This window comes from Symphodus melops (assembly GCF_947650265.1).
Source record: "Symphodus melops genome assembly, chromosome: 11".
In the NCBI taxonomy this organism is placed as follows: Eukaryota; Metazoa; Chordata; class Actinopteri; order Labriformes; family Labridae; genus Symphodus; species Symphodus melops.
In genome coordinates this window covers 2443940-2467421 of record NC_136701.1, presented here as the reverse complement: position 1 = coordinate 2467421, position 23482 = coordinate 2443940, and the positions used below count along the sequence as shown (strand labels likewise).

General features: G+C 41.1%; 1 protein-coding gene across 1 annotated transcript; it reads right to left on the bottom strand.

The window, feature by feature from the left end:
- Positions 1-92: 92 nt before the first annotated feature.
- Positions 93-21659, bottom strand: cUnh21orf91 (chromosome Un C21orf91 homolog). The gene is made up of 5 exons (XM_079354995.1): positions 21481-21659; positions 18505-18638; positions 5417-5899; positions 4326-4388; positions 93-2790 (listed from the first exon to the last, which is right to left on the bottom strand). Exons 2-5 carry the CDS (start codon positions 18629-18631, stop codon positions 2600-2602), a joined length of 864 nt encoding a protein of 287 aa, XP_079211121.1. The 5' UTR covers positions 18632-18638; positions 21481-21659; the 3' UTR covers positions 93-2599.
- Between the last annotated feature and the right edge of the window lie 1823 nt (positions 21660-23482).

Sequence of the window (23482 nt, the reverse complement as noted above, 5' to 3'; positions counted from 1 at the left end):
CCCACTCACACACTCACAGGCAACACTGCAGCACCAGACCTTTCACATCCCGACAGCAGAGTTACAATCCAGAAGAAGCCACAACATGTAGTAAAAAATATTTTTATTTGATTGAAATATTTTACAAAATCCAACCTGTCACTTAAGCACAAACCACACAGCCTGTTTTCGGTCCTTGAACAAACAGAATAAATAGAAATGCATCACAGGACACAAACGCAGCCTCGTTTACTTCAGAAAACGAACAAACAAAGAATCAAGTCGATAAAGGAGGGAGGTACAAGTGTAACAGGTTTACTTACATCTCCAGTAAAAGAAAAAAGAAAACCACCAAGAGAGAAAAAAAAGCAAAGCTAGGCAGCCTGCGGCGCGAGCCCAGGCATGTTTCCACACGATGCAAGAACACAGCATTCATAAAAACACACATTAAAAAAAACACGCACACAACTGAGGATCAAATGAGGGAAGGTTCCTCTGAGGAGCAGAAATCTGAATACTCTCAAATATCCAAGCACACTGAAGACTGATACAAACAGATGAAAGATTCAAATGAAGCTAAAACCTTTAACCCTAAAAAAAAGGGTTGAATACATTCAATCTCTTACAAAGAGAAACAGTGACAAAGCTTTTCTGAAGCCTCTTTGTGGTTGTGACCTCGTCCTTCAGCGTTTCATACTCGACTCGCTCTGTGACTCCTCGGAGGAGAACGCAGATCAACTAATATTCTTTCAGATATTTTCTGCTCGATAAGGCTTCTGATTTATTTCTGTCTTTCTTGCATAGGGTTCCTGAATAATACGACTGCAGGCTTTGATACCATCCCTTCCGTCCTTCTTTTGTCTCCTTTTGTTTCTAAAACTCAGGGACCTCCGGAGGCACAGTAGACTCTAAACCGTCGTGTTCTTATTGCTGCGACATCTCGCACACATCGATGGCGAGTCCATCCTGGATCAATATAAAAGAGAAATAAAACACAAACACGGCACGTGTGCTTGAGAACGAATGATGTCCGACACTTTGAGAACAAAAAGACAAACGTTCGTTATCACTCAGCCACGTGTTTGAAATCAGTTTGGTATTGCAACGTCCTCTCTTTAATTCAATCTAAGTCAAATGCTTGATGTTCACACATGAACAGAAACTATTCAGACTTTGGTTTGGCAGCTGGATTTTCTCTTCCATCAGATCAAACTCTCTTCTGCTGATGGCGCTCGGTTTCATTTAGAGCTCTGCGGACAACTTGTGCTTGAAAGCTTTCGGACAGAAAACAAGAATCAAGTAAATGTCAGCGGCACTAAAAGCTCGGATAAAACCAAAGAAAGACACGTTTTCTCTCGAAACATTCACAGGCTTTGTTAGTGCTGCTTGATAAACTGAAGATCCCCACACAGCCAGGAAAGCTGCGTCAGCTTCAACACTTTGATTGGTCTGTGTTGCTTTAGCTTAGCTTAGCGTCGTATTTAATTGAAAAACTCAGGAGTGCCATATATTTAAAATTCATTTTCATTAAATCTGTTAAAAAGTTTTCTTTCGATCTCTATAGAAATATTTGAATAAAACGCTCTGACAAATCAAACCTTGAAGATGTTGATTTAAATCTCCGCCCACAGTCCACCTGCTACACGCGTTTCAGTTGCGTGGCTTTGGCTTTTTCTTTATGATAACACGTATCACATATATTTATATATTTATATGTAAATGTAGCTAACTCTGCTTTGGCTCTCGCAATTCCAGCTTTGAATGTTTTGTTTGTCTGCACCCTGATTCCTCCAAACTTGTGTTATTGAAAAGAAAGGTGCGTCTGTAAGGATGATTCACATTCTTCACACGTTATTCCACGTTGATGAAGACATTTAAATGTTGGACACGTCCTCCGTCTCGTCTCATCACGGTCTTTTCCAGGGAAGGATTAAACTCTGCTTTTGAAGCCTTTGTGTTTCTTTGAGCAGCTCAGAGGAAAATATGAAATGGTGTTAATTCTTTCCCATTAGGAGAGCAATCAAACACTACGCTCGGCAGTGAATGAACATGATAGACATCGGACAGCTTACCCAAGGCTTTAGGTTATCCCCCCCCCCCAAACATGTGCCTCTTAATGCAGACTACACACATCTATTTTTTGTTGCAATGCTCATACGGCCGTTGCCCTGTAATCTGCAGCATTCATCCAAGCTGTGTTGTCAAATACTGTACACACCATCAGTTAGCGCGTGGAGGCGTCCAAACAGTCGGACAGGAGCACACACTCAAAGTCAAACCAAAGAAAACATGAAACCAAAAGGAAATCCTTGAAGTCAGATTCTGCTTTCAGTCGAGACGCGATCAATCTTTGAAATGTTCTTTTTGTCCTCAAAAAGAACTTCCTCTTGTGCCAGGACTCATCTCCGGCTGCTATCAGAGTGCATTCTGGGTAAATGAATTGCAATTCAGCAGTTTGTTTTAAAAAGCTATTCCACATGAATCACCACTGCAACCACGAGAGAAGAGGCGGTGTCCAACGTGGATCAAACGCCACCGTGTCTCCATGCTGTGACGTCACACAGGCAGCATGGAGGCTTGTTCAGACAGTTTTGTTCAAGGGTTCCTTCGCCTTCACTTCTCACTCCACAGGGCCGCTGCTGCCGCCAACGCCGCCGCTGCTGCTAGCTTTGACTCCGGCCCTGCTGATCTGCAGCCACGGCAGCTTGGCACAGTTCTTGAAGAGCTGCTCGATGGCAATGTGACGCACGTGCAGCTCTGACGCCAACGAGTCTTTTTCCTGCACAGCAACGGTCAGCTCCTCAAAGACCTCTGTGTAGGGAGAGAGCGAGAGAGAGAGAGAGAGAGAGAGAGAGAGAGAGAGAGAGAGAGAGAGAGAGAGAGAGAGAGAGAGAGAGAGAATGAGAATCAACATTTACGTAAACAAAGAGGAGAGACAAACAAGATAAAGGGAATCAATAGCGAAGATTAATGAAGGAGCGGAGAGCAAAGACAACATGGCAGACAATCCATCAGTGTGAGATAACAACTAATCAAACTTTAGACAGAGGTATCAGGAAGGACGTTGGTTTTCTCTGATAAGACTGTAGGTCAAAGGTTACATTACTTTTCAGACCATGAACCACCAAAACTCTAAAGTCCCACCTTCCAGACAGCGACACAGACACACACCAACAAGAACACAAGCAGCTGTAACAATAGTGAACGTAATAATGATACTAAATAATAAGAAGGGAAGGGAAGGAGGACAAGAAGAAGACGTTCTGCCTTCAAGCTGAAGTAGAGGCATAATGAGGGGGCAGAGTGACCGGGGGGGGGGTCACTCTGCCCCCTCATTCCACATCCCCCACTGAGACCTCTCCTTTAAAGCATGTCCATAGGATCCTGTTTGTGAATGTGTGTGTGTATGTCAGTGTTCATGTTCATTAAACAGAGTGTGAAAACAATTTTCCACCTCATGAGATCTATAAATGATTATCAATAATACTTGTGTATTGGATGTGGACAAACTGAAGAGCAGAGCTTGGTGTCGAGGAGGCTCGTCATCAAACAGCACGGGCTCTCTTTAGTCAGAAGTTCTGAACAAACTGTCTCAGAGCGCTCTGTGACAGCAGAGAACAGAAGCTGCAGACACAACTTCATACTCAGTATAGTTAGGATGACTTTTTAGTCACCAAACGGAAAGTGCAACTGTTCACCGATCGTATCTGCTCAGGGAAAGCTCAAAACTGAGTCATGTGTTGTCCTCCTAAATATTTTAGAACGAGCTTTCATCATCCTCTTCTGTCATGAGTCGTGATTGTTTGTGACTAAGAAAGTGTACGCCACAGGACTCCTCTTGTCAGAGGAGAATGATCAGAGGCTTGCATTGACTCCTGACACAAAGCGGAGTGACGGTTTGGTTAATCTGGTCCTTCACTGAAATGAAAATAACTGTGTGGCTACATGATGATGGGGATCTTCTAGCGGCCCTGTGACAGCAGCCGAGGAGCTCGCGTGAGACGGGATGTGAGGTCCTGAGCTGTCACTGTAGAACACAATGAGTCCGAGTGAACAGACAGGCAGGGTGTGCGTCACATGGGAGGAGATGAAGTGTTGAGCAGAGAAGGCCTCCAGTGTTTATCAGGCCGGCTGCATTAAGTCTCCTCTTCTGAATTTGTAACACGACGTGTGAACGCTCTGTGCTAAATCTGCTTTCACCTGAAGGCAAAAACTCTTTGAAGGACATTCACAAACACGAGCGGATCAGATGGAGGGTCCTTTTAAAACCGTCATCATCCAAACTTGACGTCAGAGTCTGGTTTCTGCTGCCGTTATGAAAAACACACAAAGTGAAGATGACTTACTCTGTAACTGCATCAGGAGCTCGCCGTTCAGCTGATGGAGATCGTCCACACTCATTTTAGTCACTGAGAGAAAAACACAGTTGGGATCATTGACATGGTCTCCATGTGGAACGTTTCACAAACACACTCATCATACATAAACTCTGTGTGTAGATTGATCTCTGTATGGTCTACACGTCTGAGTTCATATTTTTATACTTATGTTTCATGAGTGATAGTGTGAAGGAAACACGAGGTTATGAGTCAAATGGAAGTTGCTTTTGGGTATGGTGAATTAACTTAATCATGGGACACTGATGGCCTAGTGGTTAGGTCGCGCCTCATGTACGGAGGCTGTAGTCCATCGTGACCTTTACTGTGCCTATGATACAACAAATTCACTAGTCACTGTGTCTGTACACGAGAGAAGAGTTTGATACCATTAGAGAAGTCTGTGCTCATTATCAGCTTTTAATACTGATGTGATACGAGGGCGCCAAGAACATTGGCCGTCACAGGTTTATAAGACAAACAACTCTACTGTGCACAGAAGAGGACGAAGGACAGAGCGGTGAGGAATGTGTTTCTGTTTTGTCTTCTGACTGAGAAATGCTCCGAGCTTTCTGAATTCTTGGAGAGTTCAGAGATTAGGGACGACCGGCACCGATCCAATCCAGGTAACGGATGTCGGCCCGATCCTGAATCTAAGAGGTCGATCAGGTATCGGTGACTGACAAACTTCCCACTGATGGAATGAAATCAACAAAACACTTGAAACCACGTCACAGTTTGTGACCATGTAAATCATTTCTAAAGGCGTTCTGATTGACTCCTACATGAATGTATGACAACACTTATCAAATGAGTTAAAGGACGTAGAAGTTATGAGCTTCACCTCAGATACCCGCAGCTATGACCTTACAGAAAGACTTTATCAGTTTACTAAACTGCACAGTGCACTAATGCACACACAGCTTCGGCTGCTTTGCACATAAATGATTTAGTGTGACAGCCGAGGCTGAGTGATGCTTTAGTGGTCCACAGACTGTAGGTCTCATTGAGCCATTAAACGCAGACTCAGTTACTAAAGTAAAACATGTCTTGGTGCTTACATTCGTCTCTGCTGTGTCCCAGGTGTCTGTGCTGTCCTCCTGACGATGCTTTTCGGATGTGTGTTCTGCCATCAGTGGACCAAACGCCAGACGACGACTCCTGCAGCAGCCCGAGCTCCTCCGGCGTGTGACACTCTAACATTCCCATGGTGTAGTCTGGCAGCCCTGTAGCTTTGCACGTGTCCCAGCGGGGCGTGTACCTGGGCACCTGGGCGTCGGACTGGGGGAGCAGCTTGCAGTCACTCTGACAGAGCAGCTTGGCCCCCCGTCTGCTGGGGCAATTAGAGGGGACTGAGTCTTTGTTCTGGGCATACTGGATGATGCGGTTCAGTTTCTGGCTGAAGGCCAGCTTCATGCCCTCGTAGGAACTTCTGGACACCTTGGAACGTGACAGCTTCTGGTTGGCGATGAGGTGACATTTCTCGAAGCAGTCTCTGTGACCTCGCAGGGACTTAGAGTGCAACAAGGTGGCAGAAGAGACGCCTGCAATCACACAGACAGAAAGCAATGAGTCAACAAGTGAAAAAACAAACCGTTCATCATAATCACTTTCAACTGACAGTTTTATTAGAGAGCCTCCTCAGATTTAACCGAGTGTGATTTCCTTTAAGCTGTGATTTATTTTCCAAACACTGTGTTGGCTTTTTATTTTCTGTCAACATCTGATAATGTTCCCACTCAATGGTTTTATTTAACTCATCTTTACATTGCACATTGTAACATGGACTTCAAAATAAACTCCATAAATAAATAATGTCATCATGTATTATCTTCACCTGGACTCAAAAGATTCAGGCATTCAAAGCTCGATAAAGAAGGTAAATAAAACAGTTGAGAAGAAATGAACCAATTATCCAAGCAGAGAAATGCAACACTGACCCACTGAACTTGTTGCAGCAACTAAAAGTAAATGAGTATGAAAGCGAGCTTAAACTGGCAGATTGACCTGCAGCGATCTCTGAGGGAAAGCAGCTTAGTGAGCAGTGGATTAGCCAGTGGAGCGTTGAGATAGCAGGGATAATAGATTAACCCTGTCTCCATGCATACACATCAAGCATATTTAGAAATGTTAGCAGTTGAACAGAGAGAAGCAGCACTTTCATTAATATTCATTTACTCTTTTTTATCTACCTGTCCTTGTTCATTAATATGGAGATTCAGAGACGAGCTCTCCTCTTTGAAAAGATTTACACTGTGGGAAAACGTAACAAAGACGTCTGAATCCATATCAAAAGACGTTTTAAACGGACGGTGAACCTTGATCCAAACCAAACAACCTCAGCCTCTCATCAAAGAAAGCAGAAGTCACGAAATGCAATGGAGGAGCTGAACTGGGGATCACACTGAAACGTCCGTTGGTAACAGTCGTAAAATGCTCAGCACACAACCTTCTTTATGGACATGAAAAAATCCGACACACAGGAAGAGCTACAGCAGCCAGTTAGTCTGAAGTGTTCTGCTTGTATGTGAAGACCTTGACCACTTTGTTCTGTGAAACACTGTTGTAGCTGTCAGTGAGGAAATACTGAAATACAAAAGCGTTGGGAAGCCAGAGTGAGAGTGAACCACAGGAAAAGTGTTCATCATAACGGTAACATGATATCAATCATGTGGACAGAGGTTGACACTCAGCTGGCAGACGGCTCATTGGACGGCCTGTGCCTTAAAGACACAAATAAAACTCAGGAACCCACAAAGCTGTGCCATTCTCACCCTTTTGCACTTTTATAGTGCATCCATCCTGGCATAATGTTGGTGTCCAAGTGTGTCATTTTATATTGCATTAAGGAACCAAAACATGAAAATAAGCAGCAGGAGCATCACCATCACACGCACTCGGCACATCCCATGTACAGAGCATGGATGTATAATAGAAATGGTTCAAGCATTGGAGGCGGAGCCCCATTCATTCCTATGAAAGCTGCTCAGTGGAGCATAAAGCAGAAACAGTCCGACTTCTTCCTGTAACAGTACCCGGGCCTTCAGCATTATTGGGCCCATGGAGCATGAGCACTTAGCGGCGCAGTCCTGTGGCTCTGATGCACTTTCATTATGTCTCCAAAAATATCTCAAAATTCATCTTTTATTTTATTTTTTAAACTTTTCTGACATATTTATTTTAAAAATAATTATTTAAGTGTTTGTATTGGGATGTTGTTGTACCTGAAAAAACACATTTGTTGATTTATACATGTCTCTTTCCCTATGTAAGCTTAGTCTTAGTCTTTTTTGGGCCCAATGACATCATGTGACGCTGCAAAATCATGTTCAGCCAGCATGCAGTCCTAGAGGCGGGCGGCCTGTGGTCAACTCCAACCCCTGGCTCCTTTCCCACATGTCATTGCCCATTGCCTGGCTTCCTGCTCTATTAACCGTCCTGTCTAAATGAAGCCACAGAAATATCAACTTGTGTTGTATAATTGAGGTTAAGCCGTTTTGCATTACCTTTATAATGGTGAGAAAATGTTTCCTGAATCCAGTAAAAACCAGTCACACTGTTACCATTTTAAAATGCACAGAGGAAATTAACGAGAAGCAAGTGGACCCAAATCAAAAATAACCTTCTAGGAAAGTGGAGCAGAGCTTGATAAACAAAGAGATAGTGGATGTGAAAGAGAGTGAAAAGTGTGTTTGTGCAGGAGATGGCAGATGAGGCTTTAGTGAACGTGTGTGCACAGGTGTTTGTTGGTGCGATGGCCTTCTTCTCAGGGCCTACATTTCTCAGCAGACAGGCGTGCGTGTCAGAGGCGGAGGTGAGAGGATTAGTCACTTATTGTCTGTATAGATTTTAGAGCTCACTCGGGGACGTTCACAACCGGCCTCTCTCTCAGCAGACAGATGAGCAGAGGAAGCAACAGGTCATGACTACAACATGAACAGCACACATTTGTACAGACAGACACCACCATTACAAGCCATCATGAGAAGTGCAGATAACGGACAAGACAGTGAATAAGAACCTAAACTAGGTGACAGAGTTGAGAAACTGTAGTGTTTTTTTAAACCTCATTTTGATACAATCCCTGAAACACACATTTTTACTATTTGATTAATCTCTTCTTTTCAACAAGAGACTTTATCAGTGTCACTTCATTAGCAACCACATATCCTGCCCATATTTGGCACCTTCCTGTCCAACAGAGGAGCAGGCTAACTCTACGGCATTTCGCCTCACTGTAACTAAGTGATCTCTACTTTGCTGCTCAGTCTACGTCCGTCATATTCGGTTTAAATCACGTCCAATCGCTGACTTTTATCCACTCCTAAACAAACCTGCACACTGTGATTGGCTGGGGGAAACACAGAAAAGTCCAGAGTCAACCAAAACAAACAAAAAAAAATCAGAATCCAGGCTGAGGACAGAGTCCCTCCGACATGTATGCACTGAATCCATCTTTAACACCGGTTAAACACTGATTATATTATCCGTAGAGGAGTAGTAGAGCAGCTCCAACATTCACTTTAACATTAATAATAATAAAAACAGACGTATGGCGGAGACGTGTGTGAAAACCAGGAAGTGTCACTCTTTCAAGTGTTAAACTTCACGTTAATCTTCTCAGACAGTTTTTTGACTGAACTATTTTCTCCCAATGTTTCCATCTCTTACATGTCTTTTGAAATGTTACTTTATGCCTGCAGGATATCTCGGCAAACCACATATCATAGTACTCATATAAACATGCTGTGGGACAGTCAGCACTAATGGATCTCGTATGCCTCAGTATATAGGAAGGTTTTAGCTCATTACACAAGTGTATTTGCAGGGCTATTCTTAGCATATATGCATATTGACCCAAGTGCTAAGAAAGACTTAACTTGGATTATATTTGGGAAGGAACCACTGCATGTGTAAAGGATTATAGATTTTTGTATTTTTTTTTGCGAACTGAGTGGCCAATAAATGTCTTCACTTCACTCGTAGCTGTCTGTCAAACAGCCATGTCATAATCCGATCAGTCCCAGTCTTTTGAGTGTCACAAAAACACACTGACTACCACTTTGCAGAGTAGAGAAATCATTGGCCCACATACAGGCCAGAGCACCACCAGCCAACGACCTCACTCCAGCTATAAGCAGCTTAGCACTACTGTCTTTCATGGCTGTGACGACACACACATATATACACACACACACACACACACACCCCCACACACAGACAGGCTATTCACTGGAGGTGAATTAACATTGTTCTGCTGTGACATCGAACACAACAACATTGATGAGCTTGTTTTATCTGCCCTTTTGTGAGGTAGGAGTCAAGGTCAATCTGCTGCTCAGTGACTAAGAACAATAAAAAGAGCTGGTATGTCGTTCCAGAAATCAAATACAGATACTAAAGCACAGCTAGAATAAGAGGAGCCATAGCTTCAATCAAAACAGAAATCAAGTAGCTCTGGTTAATGAAAATGTGCAGACGTTATGTTAAACAAGTTTTAACACTGTCACAGTGCAGCGTAATACTGACACCGTCCGTTTTCCTTTGCTTTTAGACTCATGGCCTAATCGTTAAACGTGTGTGCTGAGCATGGACACAGGATCCATGAAACCCTTCAGAGGAACTGGGACAAGTGGGGTAGAGGTCACCAGTGGAAGGGCGTCAAATAAGGCTGCATGGCACAGCTTGGAGGCATGTGTAGTCAAGCAGCTGGACATGGACACCAACATGCAGCTCATAAAAACAACAGTGAACTCAACGACATGTGAACTCTAACCGCTTTTTAACAAACACATTTTCAGCTTGAAAATTATGCAAAAAAATCTGGAAGAGACAGACGATATGCTCTTTGGGATAAAACCTTCATGTCCCCTGTTTGTACCATTACAATATTTTAACAAATAAATGTGCAAAAACAACAACAACAACCTCTCAAATTATACATGACACGTGATTTATTTACATGCAGAGTGAGATTTGGACATGTAAATTCAATGAACCTGATAGCGATACCATCTGTTTCGGTTATTTCCCTTGAAGATCTCTGAAACATGAAAACAAGCTCTGCACAGTTGCACACACACATCGGCTTTATTATGCCAAATGGGGATTTAAAAAACATTGACATCAACAGCAGAGACAACAATTAAAAGTTAATAGAAAGTGTAAGAGAGATCCAGCAGGGAAACTTAAGCTGTGGCTGCTGTCTGGCCTTACCACTCAAGGAAGGAAGACGATAACAGCCTTTAGTAAAGTAAATGACACTGTGTCTGTCAGAGGCTTACAATGTAAATATGTTCATTTAAGGCTTCACAGACAAACAGAGAAAGGGCCAGTCATGTCAGAGTTTAAGACAAATATTACTTCTATTTGAGCAGATAACATAGATTAGGATAAACGCTGCTTATTCACACAAGTTTAACAGCCACATAAAAAAGGAAGCAATTAAAAAGGAAATTCTAAATAAGTCGGCACAGAAGAGCAGAACGTTCAGAAGGGTCAGAAAATGTCAGGACGTCCACTGTGTTCAAACATACAGAAACCACAGTCAACAGAATTAGGCCTCTCTGCACCCCAGGGTGAAGAGTTCAGCCTCAATGAATGAGCCGTTTATGAGAGCATGCTACAATAGCCTCTGTCGAGCAGCCACCAGAATCAGCTCTGACTGAATCATTCCTAACTCTTGCTGCAAGAATGTTCTGTTTATTTTTTCACTCCACACGTTTGCATTATGTAAGCAGATGAAGGAATGGTGGAGCAGGAATTAGCTTCACCTGACAGCTGAACAGTCTGGCCTCTGACGAGCTGTCAAAGGAGAACATTGGAGGAAAATGTGCACGTACAAAATTGAAGGTTAAAACACAAAACTAATGCACCAGCATCAGATCTCTCAGGGTTTTAAGAAGCCCAGCTTGTAACATACCATTTAAAAAAAACCTCTCTGGATTGATTTACACTGCACTCAACACTAATTCCTAAAGCGTTCAAGTCAGATTAATATATTAAACTGATATCAATGTCACATTTAGTGGTTACAGGCTCAGACAGAAAGACAGCTATCCCCTCAATGTTTTAAATACAAACTTGAAATGTTATTAATGTCAGTGAAAGAATAAAATGCTTTCTAGCACGTTCTAAGTAGAAAAGACACGTCGTGGTCACATTCTTAGTCCCCAAACAGGAGTGTTGAAAATGCACCTACTCTGCCGGGTTTAACTCTTTTTCTGCTTTGTGTACTTCAGTTCTTGGTTTTAAGCCTTTCGTGTCTTCAGGACATGAAGACTCAATATATAAAACAGAAAGGAGTGTTCATACTAAACAATTGTCAAATAGTGTCTCATATTTATGCAGTCTAGGAGACAGCTGATTTTAATCATGAAGAATCCTGTGCAGAGTTAAAGAAAGAGGCCTGTGCTGAGAGCCATGACCCAGGACTAGAGCAACTTATGAGGACATACAGAAGATTCAGAAAATACATCAGTGCTTTTTTTTTGTCAAAGCAATCCCCAGAGAGTAAGCTGCTTATAAAAGGCTGGACATATTTTACACAGAGGCCGAACTATGTGGTGCTCTGTAAGCTGTGTAAATTTAAAGTGTGTCATCATAGGAAAATTGGATGCAAAAGCATCCTGGATCACTTTGCTCAACAACAGCAGCAGCAGCAGCAGCAGCAGCAGCAGCAGCAGCAAGTCCCTCCTGTTTACTTTTGGCCCCAAACAAGCATGATACCTTCTGACTATCACTGCTTGGTTTGTTTTCATGTTTATTTCCCCCATGTACAAATGTATTCCTGCTCTGCTGCTATGGAAGCCTAATGTTACCAAAACATACAGCATGAAGTTTCTATTTAAAAGATTGATATTATCCGTTTACATTAACACAACCAGTCCTAATGTTAAGTTTAGTAAACACCTATAACGTCTATACTGTAGTACTCAAATGGAACCAAAATCTGCAGTTCAGCTTTTAGACCTGACCTAAAAACCACCATCAGGCTTCATGTTCATATAGAACTATTTTATTTTACATGGAAACATCTCTCCATGTTCACAAGCTCCTCCTCCTCCTTTTTATCACGATGATGGTGAATATGTTTATTTGCCTATGGCAGGGATGTGATATTGGGATGTAATGTGTGTCGAGTGTTCACTTATGACTGAAGAGCTGTCCACTTGTTCTCAGATGAACTGGGACACATTTTAATAACAGGTGAGGTTTCAGTTTTGGCTGGATGTGAGGTCTGACTCTTGTGCCTCACTTAACATAATAAAGGTCTGGTTTTGTGTGAGGTTGCACAGTCATTGAGAAAGTACATTTTTGTTGGAAACACATATTCCCAGAGCATGAATATGCTTCATCACTTCAGGGAAGAAGAAGTACATTAACGGGAGCAGAGCTGAAGAGGCTCTGGGTGATCTGGTGTGTGACGGCAGCAGCTCTGTTGTTCTCTGCTATATACTGTAGTGTTGACGCTCAAGGCTGTGTTACCATGTGTGCTACAACGCTCAGATGGTAAAACAAGAAGAATGAAAAGAAAGGTCTGTAAGTAAGAAAAGCCCAGTTCTGAAGCGATTGAGCAACATATAAATAGACAAGTTCTGCTGGGTGCTTTCTGAAGGAACCAGCACACAGGCCAAAGCAGTTTCCTGAGGAAACAACCACTTGGAGATAGAACAAAGGCTCCGCTTCCTGAACATTTATCGTGTCTCAAACTGCTCTCAACGATTTTTCACACAGACACTCTTCACATTCTGCACCTGGTGCTTCTGTGGGCTAGAGCCTTGGTAGGAAACAACCCTGCACCCTTCCAACATAAGCGCCATGCCTTCATATTCAGCCTACTGGAATCTGAAGATGATAAATCGTTTTTTTGTTGGTTTTTTTCAACATGAATTGAGCAGGTGTGCAACTTGGCTGTCTACCTTTACCTGAGAGTCCTGTGTGTGTCAGCAGCTGATGCTGACAGAGACAAGTCTGAACATCCCCGTTACGTGCAAACCTCTGAGCAGCGCTTGGGGGGGAAGTGGTGGGTGGAATGATTCTTTAAGTATAAGCAGTTAACTCATAATGGGTTTGCCCTACGCTGCGACAAAATGACACAGCTGCCGTCTGTTCAAGCTGAGCAACACCACAACAGCAAAGTGTGGTTCCAAGAAAATGTTATTTCAGACATTATAAGAAACACTCCACTGGTTTTACACATGAAGTTTAATTGAATCATCATGGGGGGGAACTACTTAATCTGCAAATAAGGCTGTATAATGTTGTTTGTGACTCTGGAGGAGGTAAAGTCTGGAGATAAAAAAACACACATATATGGCTGCAAGCTGAGACGCTGATAACGTGAGTTCAGCTTTTTGCAATAAACGTGGCTTCTTGGATTTTAAGATTCCATCAGTGGTAAGCATTCACAGATTTTTAATGAGAGCTGAATTATCCGCTTGGGTCTCTTTCATTACAACACAAACTAACAAAGTAAGTAAAACCATTAAAAACACTAAAAGTTTCTCCCAAAAATCAGTGTCTTTCCAAGCTCCGCAGACAAAAGCAGCCGCTGGCTTCTATATAATTGACAACACATTACAATTTTTCTTAAAGAATTTCCTCATCTTTTGAAGGTAACAGAAGTTCACTGTCAGTGGTGCTTCCATGCACATTAACTGTACTCATCTTTCTCTGCTCTAAAGAGGACATCCCCTTTCATCACTGACAGCAATAACCGCAGACTAGCTGGCTATAGTGACTTCTTCTGCTGTGTGACAGTCTGTTTATTCCATCTATATAAAGAAACAATGTCCAATCCTTATAATTGTCGTCTACATGGATTTTATCCTCTCTTCTTGTGATTTGTTTAAATCCTTTATGCCTTTTTTTGATACGATAGTGGAGAGAGAAGGGAGTGATATGACACAAAGGAGCCACAGGTCGGACTTGAACCCGTGTCAGGTGAGAGCTAACCGATAGGCCACCTGCGCCCCAGCAGTGCAGACTTTTAAAGAAGTGGGTGTTTGGGAAGCTTTACGAGAATTGAAATCAAGTATTTTTGTATTCCGCTGCATTGATTTTTTAGTAATCTATCTTTGGTGTAATACTTAATCAACATCTCTTCAATGCAAACAAATGCAAGGTCACATGAAACATAAAGAATTCAGAGTTAGGGAGATTTAATACTAACATCCAATCAAATATACTGTGTTGACATGAGAATGATGTGAAATAGTGAGCAGTTCATTTAAGTAACCGTGCAGGTGAACTGCTTTGTCCCTTTAAACTTCCAGTAACCTTTTCTTACACACGCCTTTCCTGATAACCGTGCGATGACTAATGTTCACAGCCTCACTACGTCTAAAAGGATTTACATGTTAATGGTAATATTTATTCACTATGTATTTATGCATTAAATCCTTCTCAACATGAGAAATAGAAGTATTTCCAGCAGGATGTAAATTCTCGTGCAGGGTCTCTATGAAACCCTTCCTTTTGAATAGTCAATGCCGGTTAAAAGGCTGCGTAGATATTCTTCGGGGTGGAGAGACATTTCCCTTAACAATCCTCATAAAAATAGTCTATAATTCTGTTGAATACTCAGTTGGTGTAGAGCAATAAATACTGAGAGTCTTTATCCTTCGTCTGGTGCGATATACCCTCCTGCTTAAAAAAACAACAACACAAGAAGCCATTCTGCATCAATTGCTTCTTATAAATATTCAAAACCAGCAGCATAGATCAAGACGGCGATGAATATTCAGCAGCTACATTTCAGCCTCGAGATTGCATGATATCGTTGGTACAGAAAGAATCTGGGAGGTTGTTTTTTGGAAGCATTCTTTCCTTTTTAGACTTTATGCACACTGCGTGCACATTGGACTGTTGCTCTTCTTTACTGTAATAAAGGATGACACCAGACGAATGACAAGTGTAGCTTTTATGAGTACTCGAGCAGTCAAGCAGCCACACGGCTCGGCCTTAGTGTCCAACCAGTCGTGTCTAAAGTGACCACATTCAGCTTGGCGAGCTCCTCTCCCACCATAATTCGCTCAGCTGCATCAGAAACACGTGCATGTCTGCAGATGCTCCCCTTCTCCCCAGACCCCACGGTTACATAACAGCCACTTCACTGCCACACATACAGTAGGCTCTAACCTAAAAACTAAACCTCCAGAATTTCACAATGGTTTTAATGCCTTGAGGAGTCTTGTCTGTTACAAACAGTAACATGGATGCTTGTTTTCATCCTGGCTGAATGGAGTAGAGCTGAAATGATTCCTCAAGTAATTAGATTTTTTTTTTTGCGTCATCAGAACTATGCTACGAGTATGAAACACGTTTAATGTAGCTGCAGCTACCTGCTCCTCTCTCTGCTGCACGCTGAGTCTGACACACCAACAGGCACTTCAGCGCTAATGCACACACATACACACACGAGCACCGCTTGGTCGGCTTTTCTCCGTGTCTGCAGCTAACATAGTACGTGAATCGTATCGCGAGTTGAGTGAATCGTTACCTATGACAGATCATACGTGCCCTGCACTGCTCGCTTCCTTTAGTTGAGAAAATGAAAATCTCAGCGAATGTTAAGTTTAAAGTAATTTTATTGATATTGGTCTTTTCATCTCAAAAATGTTAAGTTGGAAAAAAGAACATGATTACTATTTTGCATGATGTGAATGCAATAAACTATATTTCATTCTTGAAATTTAAAACTGTTTTTGTCTTTATTAAGTGCCTTGTCTTTTTCATATTGTATATTTACAATTAAACTTTAATTAACCAAAGTATGATTTATTTGATGACTCGATTAATAGATCGGGATATATAGAATACTCGATTACTAAAATATTTGATAGCTGCAGCTCTAAAATGGAGCAATCAAGAGCACCCTAAATCAGCCCAAAAGGCAAAGGTGACCTTGAACACATAAAGTCATCAGTATGTTTAAATATGACGCTTGTGGGCGATTTAGGAAAGGGTAAGATATTAAGTTGACCCTGAAAAGTGTTGCAAAGTGAGCAGTGAGTATTGAAGTTGTAGTTAGAGGCACTACATGCTACATGCTTTCACAGATAAACAGTTACATAAGGAGCGTTTAGAAGAAAAGCAAAGCAATAGTTCTGTATGACTTGATGACGTCCAAAGTCAAGAGGAAGACAATCTTGGCTGAACAAATTCAGCCATTTACTGATCTGCACAAGTAACAGGAAAAGAAAAAAAAATGTGCCTCATCCTATCAGAATTGAAATCAGGAGACATCCTGAGATTGCATGAAACTAAAGTGATTAAACCTCAATGCAGGTCAACTTTAATTATAGAAAAAATAAAAACAAGCTCCTTTTGCTTAACTTGTTCAGTTTTAGACCTACACAAGAATCTGTTCTGCTGCAGCCTGCACCAACCTGAGGGACCATTGACATTTTACAGGGGAGTTCGTGGATATGGCCTTAGTCACTTCACCAATTAGTTTCTGAAGACACGTTATGAAACTTAATGCTGGCAGATGTGGTAAAACGCTATCTCAACCCTTAATCTAGAAGAGGGCAAAGAGGTGGAGCTGTGACAGCCTTAAGTTCCCCGGCAAACGTTTACAACCCCCCAGTCACTCAAACTCCTAATTAGGCTTCACTTCATTTTCATGGAAACAGATGAGACACCCCCTTACAGTGTTAACCAATACAGAGATAAGGCAGTAAAAATGTTTATTTCTGCTGTGAATATGGATGTTTACGTGAGACCTTATCAAGGTTCTTTAGCTTTTGCAGCTTTTGTTAAGACTTTAGGAACTGCAGTTTGTGTGTGTTTTCAGTCTGTATTGGTTAAAGGGACTGCTGGGATGTCAACACAGTGGCTCCACCATTCAATCCCTAATTTACTCTGGATCCAAATATACAATATGCCAGCACACTGTCGACAGTGGTAGGAGGTTAAGACAAACGTTCCACCTTTACACGGCCTGTTCACACATCATGCATGTTTGTTCAATAAGTAGTAAAGTGTTTAGTAGCAGCTGTATTCAGGCTTCTAGCGTTGATGGATGTCTATGCCAGGAAAGATAGACTACCTCATTCTGCCATGTTTAGATCATTTTATGTTGAATGAAGATTAATGAGCTTGAAAGCACTAAAAACACAACTTTCAGTTGAGTAACTTTCTCTGTTTGCACGTCTAAGACTGAAGACTAAAGAGTATTTTACTGCGCACAAAGAACAGGGTGATTAATCAATACCCCCCGTATCCAGTTCTTTTATACCAGCACAGAAAAGAGCTATAAATCTTTTATGCATATGCATTTCCTCCCCCTGTCAACTAAATGATATACCACTCTAGGAGTTCTTAGTCAGCTTTATGATGCTGATGTACAATTCGCACACAATCATGCTGCGCGCACACACACACACACACACACACAATTCTCCAATCTCCATCGCATTATACAGCCTTTGTGAGATCTGTGAGACGAGGGCTGAATGAGAGGCACATCTAATCCCCCTCTGATTTCCCCATTCTTCTTCAAATAGGCCACTCGTTAATTAAGAGACGAAAAACTTCAAACACATGCTCTTGAGTTGGAGTGGCACATCAAACAGGAGAATGATAGTGGCCTGCTTAGAGAGGGCTTTGGTCCAACAGGCCCATTACCCCGCACATATATTCCATACAATGTTGGTGGAGAGGATAACAGGAGAGCGTGTGTGGAGCCAGGCAATCATACGAGACGTCAACAAATATGAAAGCTTCTGAGGCTATCTCACAGCTCAGATGATCAAAAAGTTAATCCCCCGTTTCTGCAAAAGTCCTTTATTGTGTAATGGAAATGCTGAAGACGCTTGGCAGCTAATCTATCCACAAGAGACTGTTTCTATATGAAGCTAGCCCTCCAAAACACTTAAGATGAAGGTGAATTTTCTTTCTGAATGTCTTCACACAGACATAAGTAAGTGTGTGCATGGTTGGTTGTTAAAATGCATGGAGAGGTCACACTGTGGTTAGAAAAACATCATTAAGAAGTCAGACGGCATACTGTAACCTTCAGGTGCTTTTAGAACCTCAGACAGCACAAATACACTGTATGTGAAGAGCTAATTTCTCTCTACATCAGTGTGTTTGCTCTTCTTCATGGTGAACAAATAGTCACTCCCCCTCTTCCGTTTCTTACCTTCAATACTCAGTTCAAAGCAGACATGGCAGAAAGATAAGGTCCCCGTGTCCGTCTCCAGCTTGCAGACACTGCAGATATTGTCGTCATTCAGATCGATGTTCACAAACTGCTCCTCTTCATCCATGCTGCCTCTGGGAGAGGAACAACCAGTTAAAAAAGAGCACATGGCTAAATATCAATACAAAACCACCAGGCTTCATTTTTCTAATTAGGTCACACTTTCAAATAAACTTATTAAAAATGCATTTTTTGATGATGTGAGTGGGAGGGGATATGTTTATATCTATTTATACACATTACAGTAAAAGAGGAAGTGTTCATTTTAAAAAGGTATTTAAGCCGTTCTAATAAAATCCAAGGGCTTGTTTGGTAACTGAAATCTGATGTCAGCAACAAACAAACAATGCAACACATGCACTTAAGATTGTATGTATGACTGGAAGTAAAAGTGGAAAGGTTAACCTCAAAACATTTAACACATATACTAAGATGTAATGCTTCTCAACGGAGCTTCCTCTGGATTTAACTGCTTTGCTTTCAAAAACTTCTTTGCAGTGAAAGTCATGCGAGTACATACAGTATGCTAAGACTGAAATATGAACAACAACAAGCTGTGGAGAAGAACTCTGTTCAGCTGTGTAACGTCCATAAAGTCTCCACCGTCAGGAAGTAGAAACTGGTCAGAGAGCAAAGGAAAGATAAACATCTGACCTGGCGTCTTTCTCCACAACACATTTGGTAATATTGGTCACAGTGTGGAAATCATATTGCAAGAGACCATCATGTGGTAACTCAGCTGTCATCAATAATCTAAATATCACCAAATGGTCTGACTAATAATGAGTTTTTGAGGTAAATACTCAAACCAAATACAGAGGAGGGATAAATTACAAAACACAGATCTGGTCGCACAGATCGGACATTTCTGAGCTGACACTGATTCAGATCTTTTCATGGGATTTGGACAACTTGAGCCATGAAATGACCATGCAAGGGTGGCTCCATCCTTACACAAATCAATCATCAAGGGGCTGATTCACATCGCTTTATTTGCTGCAGTGCAGACAGTGCTGACAGTATATGGAGTCAGAGAAAGCTCTTAACTAATAATGTGATGGCAGCCTTTTAAAATCTCTAGATGCACATTTCCTCCATTAGAAGTTCTGTGAATAAACCAGTGCATATCAGAATATACAGTGATAGGCCTGTTTTGCCTGGCGATATAGTCACTAAAATATCTCAGGCATGCTCTGTTATCTGTTATCATTCGTATCTGGGAAACGAGACACCCTTCTACATTGACTATTTATTTTGGCTATTTATATTTCCCTACTTATGCCAAAAGAAACAACCAAAAACAAATAAAACCTGTCACAATTTAAGGCCCAGTCCGTTTCACTAGCCTGAATTCGCTGCATGTATTATTGACACATAACGACCAGTCACTTTTAAAGGCCCTTTTGCATTAGTGATAATAATCTAGCAGATTCCAAATGTGGAGAAAAGCAGCAAGACAAAAAACATCTTCAACATCCGTCCAAGAACAACATAACCAGCTGTGCAGTAGGATGACATACTGTCTTAAAATGCACATTTGTGATTCCCCCCCCCCCAATTATTTCATTTGAATACATTTTATCCCAAACAATAGTTACACACTGTAGACAAGACAGTGTTTATAATAGTTACATATACATTTTAACAACATCTTTGCTGAGGTTCACATTCCCCTCCCCTCCAAAGCCCAGTGAAAAGCAATATCTGGATGACATTAAAAGAATGTAATGACATCCAAAGTTGTCTTTTACTAAATCTGTTTGTGGATATCCTAACGCTGTGCAAAGCAAAAATTTAACATAACTACTGGTTACAGTTTTATAGTATTCACCATCTTTGTTGTGTACAAGTTTTGTTGCAAAGATCAGAAAGCTCCGGCAAGAGAGCCTCTATATGAACTTTATTAGACTGATTTTTTTTAGCTTTTCAGTGTCTTTTCAGGGTCCACTATGTTTGGTTTGAAAATAGATGGAGGTCTGTCTGGTAGAGGTGGGAAAAATGGATTCAAGAAAAAAATTGAGATTCTTCTCTTTTTTTAATATATAATATATTATTGTTGTATTTTGCTTTTTATCTCAGAAGAACACCAAATAGAGCAGTAAGGAATGACTGGAGTCTGTACTGATTTATAACAGACCTTGAATCCAAGGATCAATGGATCCAGAATCGTTTCAAATCAACAATCGATTCTGAATCTTATCATGACCCCAAGAATCGAAATCGAATTGTGAGACACCCACAGATTCCCAGGCCTCCTATCTGCTGCTGAAACACACACACACATAACTATAATATATATAACAAAAAAATACCTGAACAATGTAAATAAATACATTATTAAATTATTCATGCTTTGTTGTATTCACGTGGAGTAACAAGTGGCTAAAGATGCTCCCTGCTGTTTGACCACATCACAAAGAAACTACGCAGGTCTGAGGAAGCACACTTAACATGTTAAGGAGTTTTCAGCTACTCTTCAATGGAAGGTTATTTAATCTGCATTGCATCGACTCCAGGACATTTAGGGTTAAACACTTTAGTAGTAACGGTGCTTTGTTGGCGGACGGAGGAAGAACACAGCTCCGCTTGCCTTTAAACTTTTCCTCGCTTGAGTTACAAACACAAGTTAACGATAACCGTGTTTTTTTTTCTTTTCACTGATAGCAGCTCAAAGTATTTAAAGCCAGTTGGACGTCACTTCGGCTGTAATAACTTGGTAATGTGTCTCTATGCACGCCGTTATTAAACAAACAATGCGTGCTAACAAGAAGTGAAGCTAGCAGCATCCTCCGAGTAACTGCTCAAGCTGATTCGTGACCGTTATTTTCCGTTGGAACACAGCGACGTATCCTGAACACAAAAAACCCGGAAAGGCCATGTCGCTTATTTACAAAGGTAGCACTTTATGAAACTAACCTCTGTCCTAAACGGGTTCTTCACACCGCTTATTCCTTTTGGCGTGGACGCCTCAGTTCCTTCTTCTTCTTCGCCCTCAGTGAGCACACAAACATCGGCGCGTCACGGCGAATCCACTGAAGCTACAGGAGCTCGTGCTGCGTTCAGGTGCTGCTCGGGGTTTTTCGCAGTCGTGAAGTTGTTCATCCGACTCCAGCGTTCTCATGTGATTTCAAATTTGTAAAGTCTGAATGTTGTAAGAACAGCGCAAAAATATAGTCGAAGCTACGATGAGGGTCAGTGAAATGTAACACTTAAACTTTATATTTGAGCAAAATAATTGACTTGCAATGGGTGAATTAACAAAATAAGGATGTTGACATTAAAAAAAATGTGCTGACGCCCAGGTGATGAAGATTCAGACGTCAAGTCGAGAAGTCAGGTACCTAATTCTTTTCCGAGTTTCCGATTTTTTGTTCCGACTTGAGCAGAGCAGGTTTTCATGTGCTTTTTTTTTTAAAAACTTGGAAAGTATTTTTTTTCCCGACGTGTCCGACATCACATGAATGCCGCATTCTCGCATTCTCTCTCCCCTCACCGCGGAATGTACCACTAGTATATGCAAAGGGGTGGACGACATTAATCACATCAATTTATTAAATAATGTGCGGGTTATTTTATAACATTTACATAGGTGTTTAATATTTCTAAAACACGTACTTGAAATTTCTAAATTAAAATACATCATAGTAATTAAATGAGTTGCTTCCTAAGCACTTGCCGTGAGTACACCTCTATAGTTCAATAAAGTGAAATATTCCGAACGTAATCAAAATATTTCCACAACACGTTGTTTTGGGCTTTAAACACTCCTTATGAATAGGCACAAAGTATCCTATATTGAACATTTACTCCCTGTTTAATGTATTGACTGTGGTTGTGCATCTTTAATGAAGAGACATCTACCATAGTCAGTTTTTACTTTTTGTTTTCATTCTTCACATGAAGAGGCACGTGGGGAATTCCCGCGACAGATGGAGAGGAACAGCAATCATATTATGGCTCTGTTGTCTAATCGTTTACCTGGCCCTATCGTTTCAGTTTGGGCCCACTTACGGATCCTTTAAAAGTTGCAACTGTTTGAAACAGTCTAGTTTAATAGTGGTCGTGTGGGAGGTTTTAGCCTGAAGGTGGGGAATAAACCAATCAAAACTAAATACATGTAACTTAATCCTATAGGCCTACACAAAAAAATAGCCTGTCCAAAAACTGAATAAAGTTTCTATTTTCATCTTCATAATGAACTACTTAAACTTACTTTTGTCTCAGGCACTGTGATTTGTAAAGATGTTTTTGAATTATGTTGTTTTCCAAATTGTCAGTTTTTACTGCAAATACTAATACTGGCATTGTAGCTCTAAGCCTCTTATTAATTGTTGTCGCTTTGTTTGTCTTTATCTCTCTTATTCCTACATCGCCCTCTATCCTTCTTTCCAAGCCTGTCACAATCTTATCAGATGACTGTTCATCATGAGTCTGGTTCTGCTTGAGGTTTCTCCCTCTGAAAGTTTTTTTTCCTGTCCACTGTTGCATAATGTGCATGATGGATTAAAGTTGGTTCTTTGTAGATAAAATACTGAGTATCTTTTACCTCCTATTTGTAAAGTGTCTTGAGATAAAATGTTAGGGATACATAAGACACATAAGACTTGATTTAGTCATTTAAGATAAAAACAAAGAGTAGCCAATTATCAAGAAATGGAACAACAAGTATGCAATGATTATCAGTCCTCTATGCACAGTATGTGATGCTGAAATGTCTGTCAGTAAAACTCGGATTCACAGTCACAACTCACAGCAACATATGCATCCTATATTGTTGTCATTTATCCACTGAGAATTTAGTTTGGCGGAACTGCTCGATCAAATTAAACAACACAAAGAGCTATGCTGTGATACTTTATTGACAGCTGTTTTGTGTGTGCCACACACAATCTTCTAGAAGTGAAGAACCAGCTTGTCG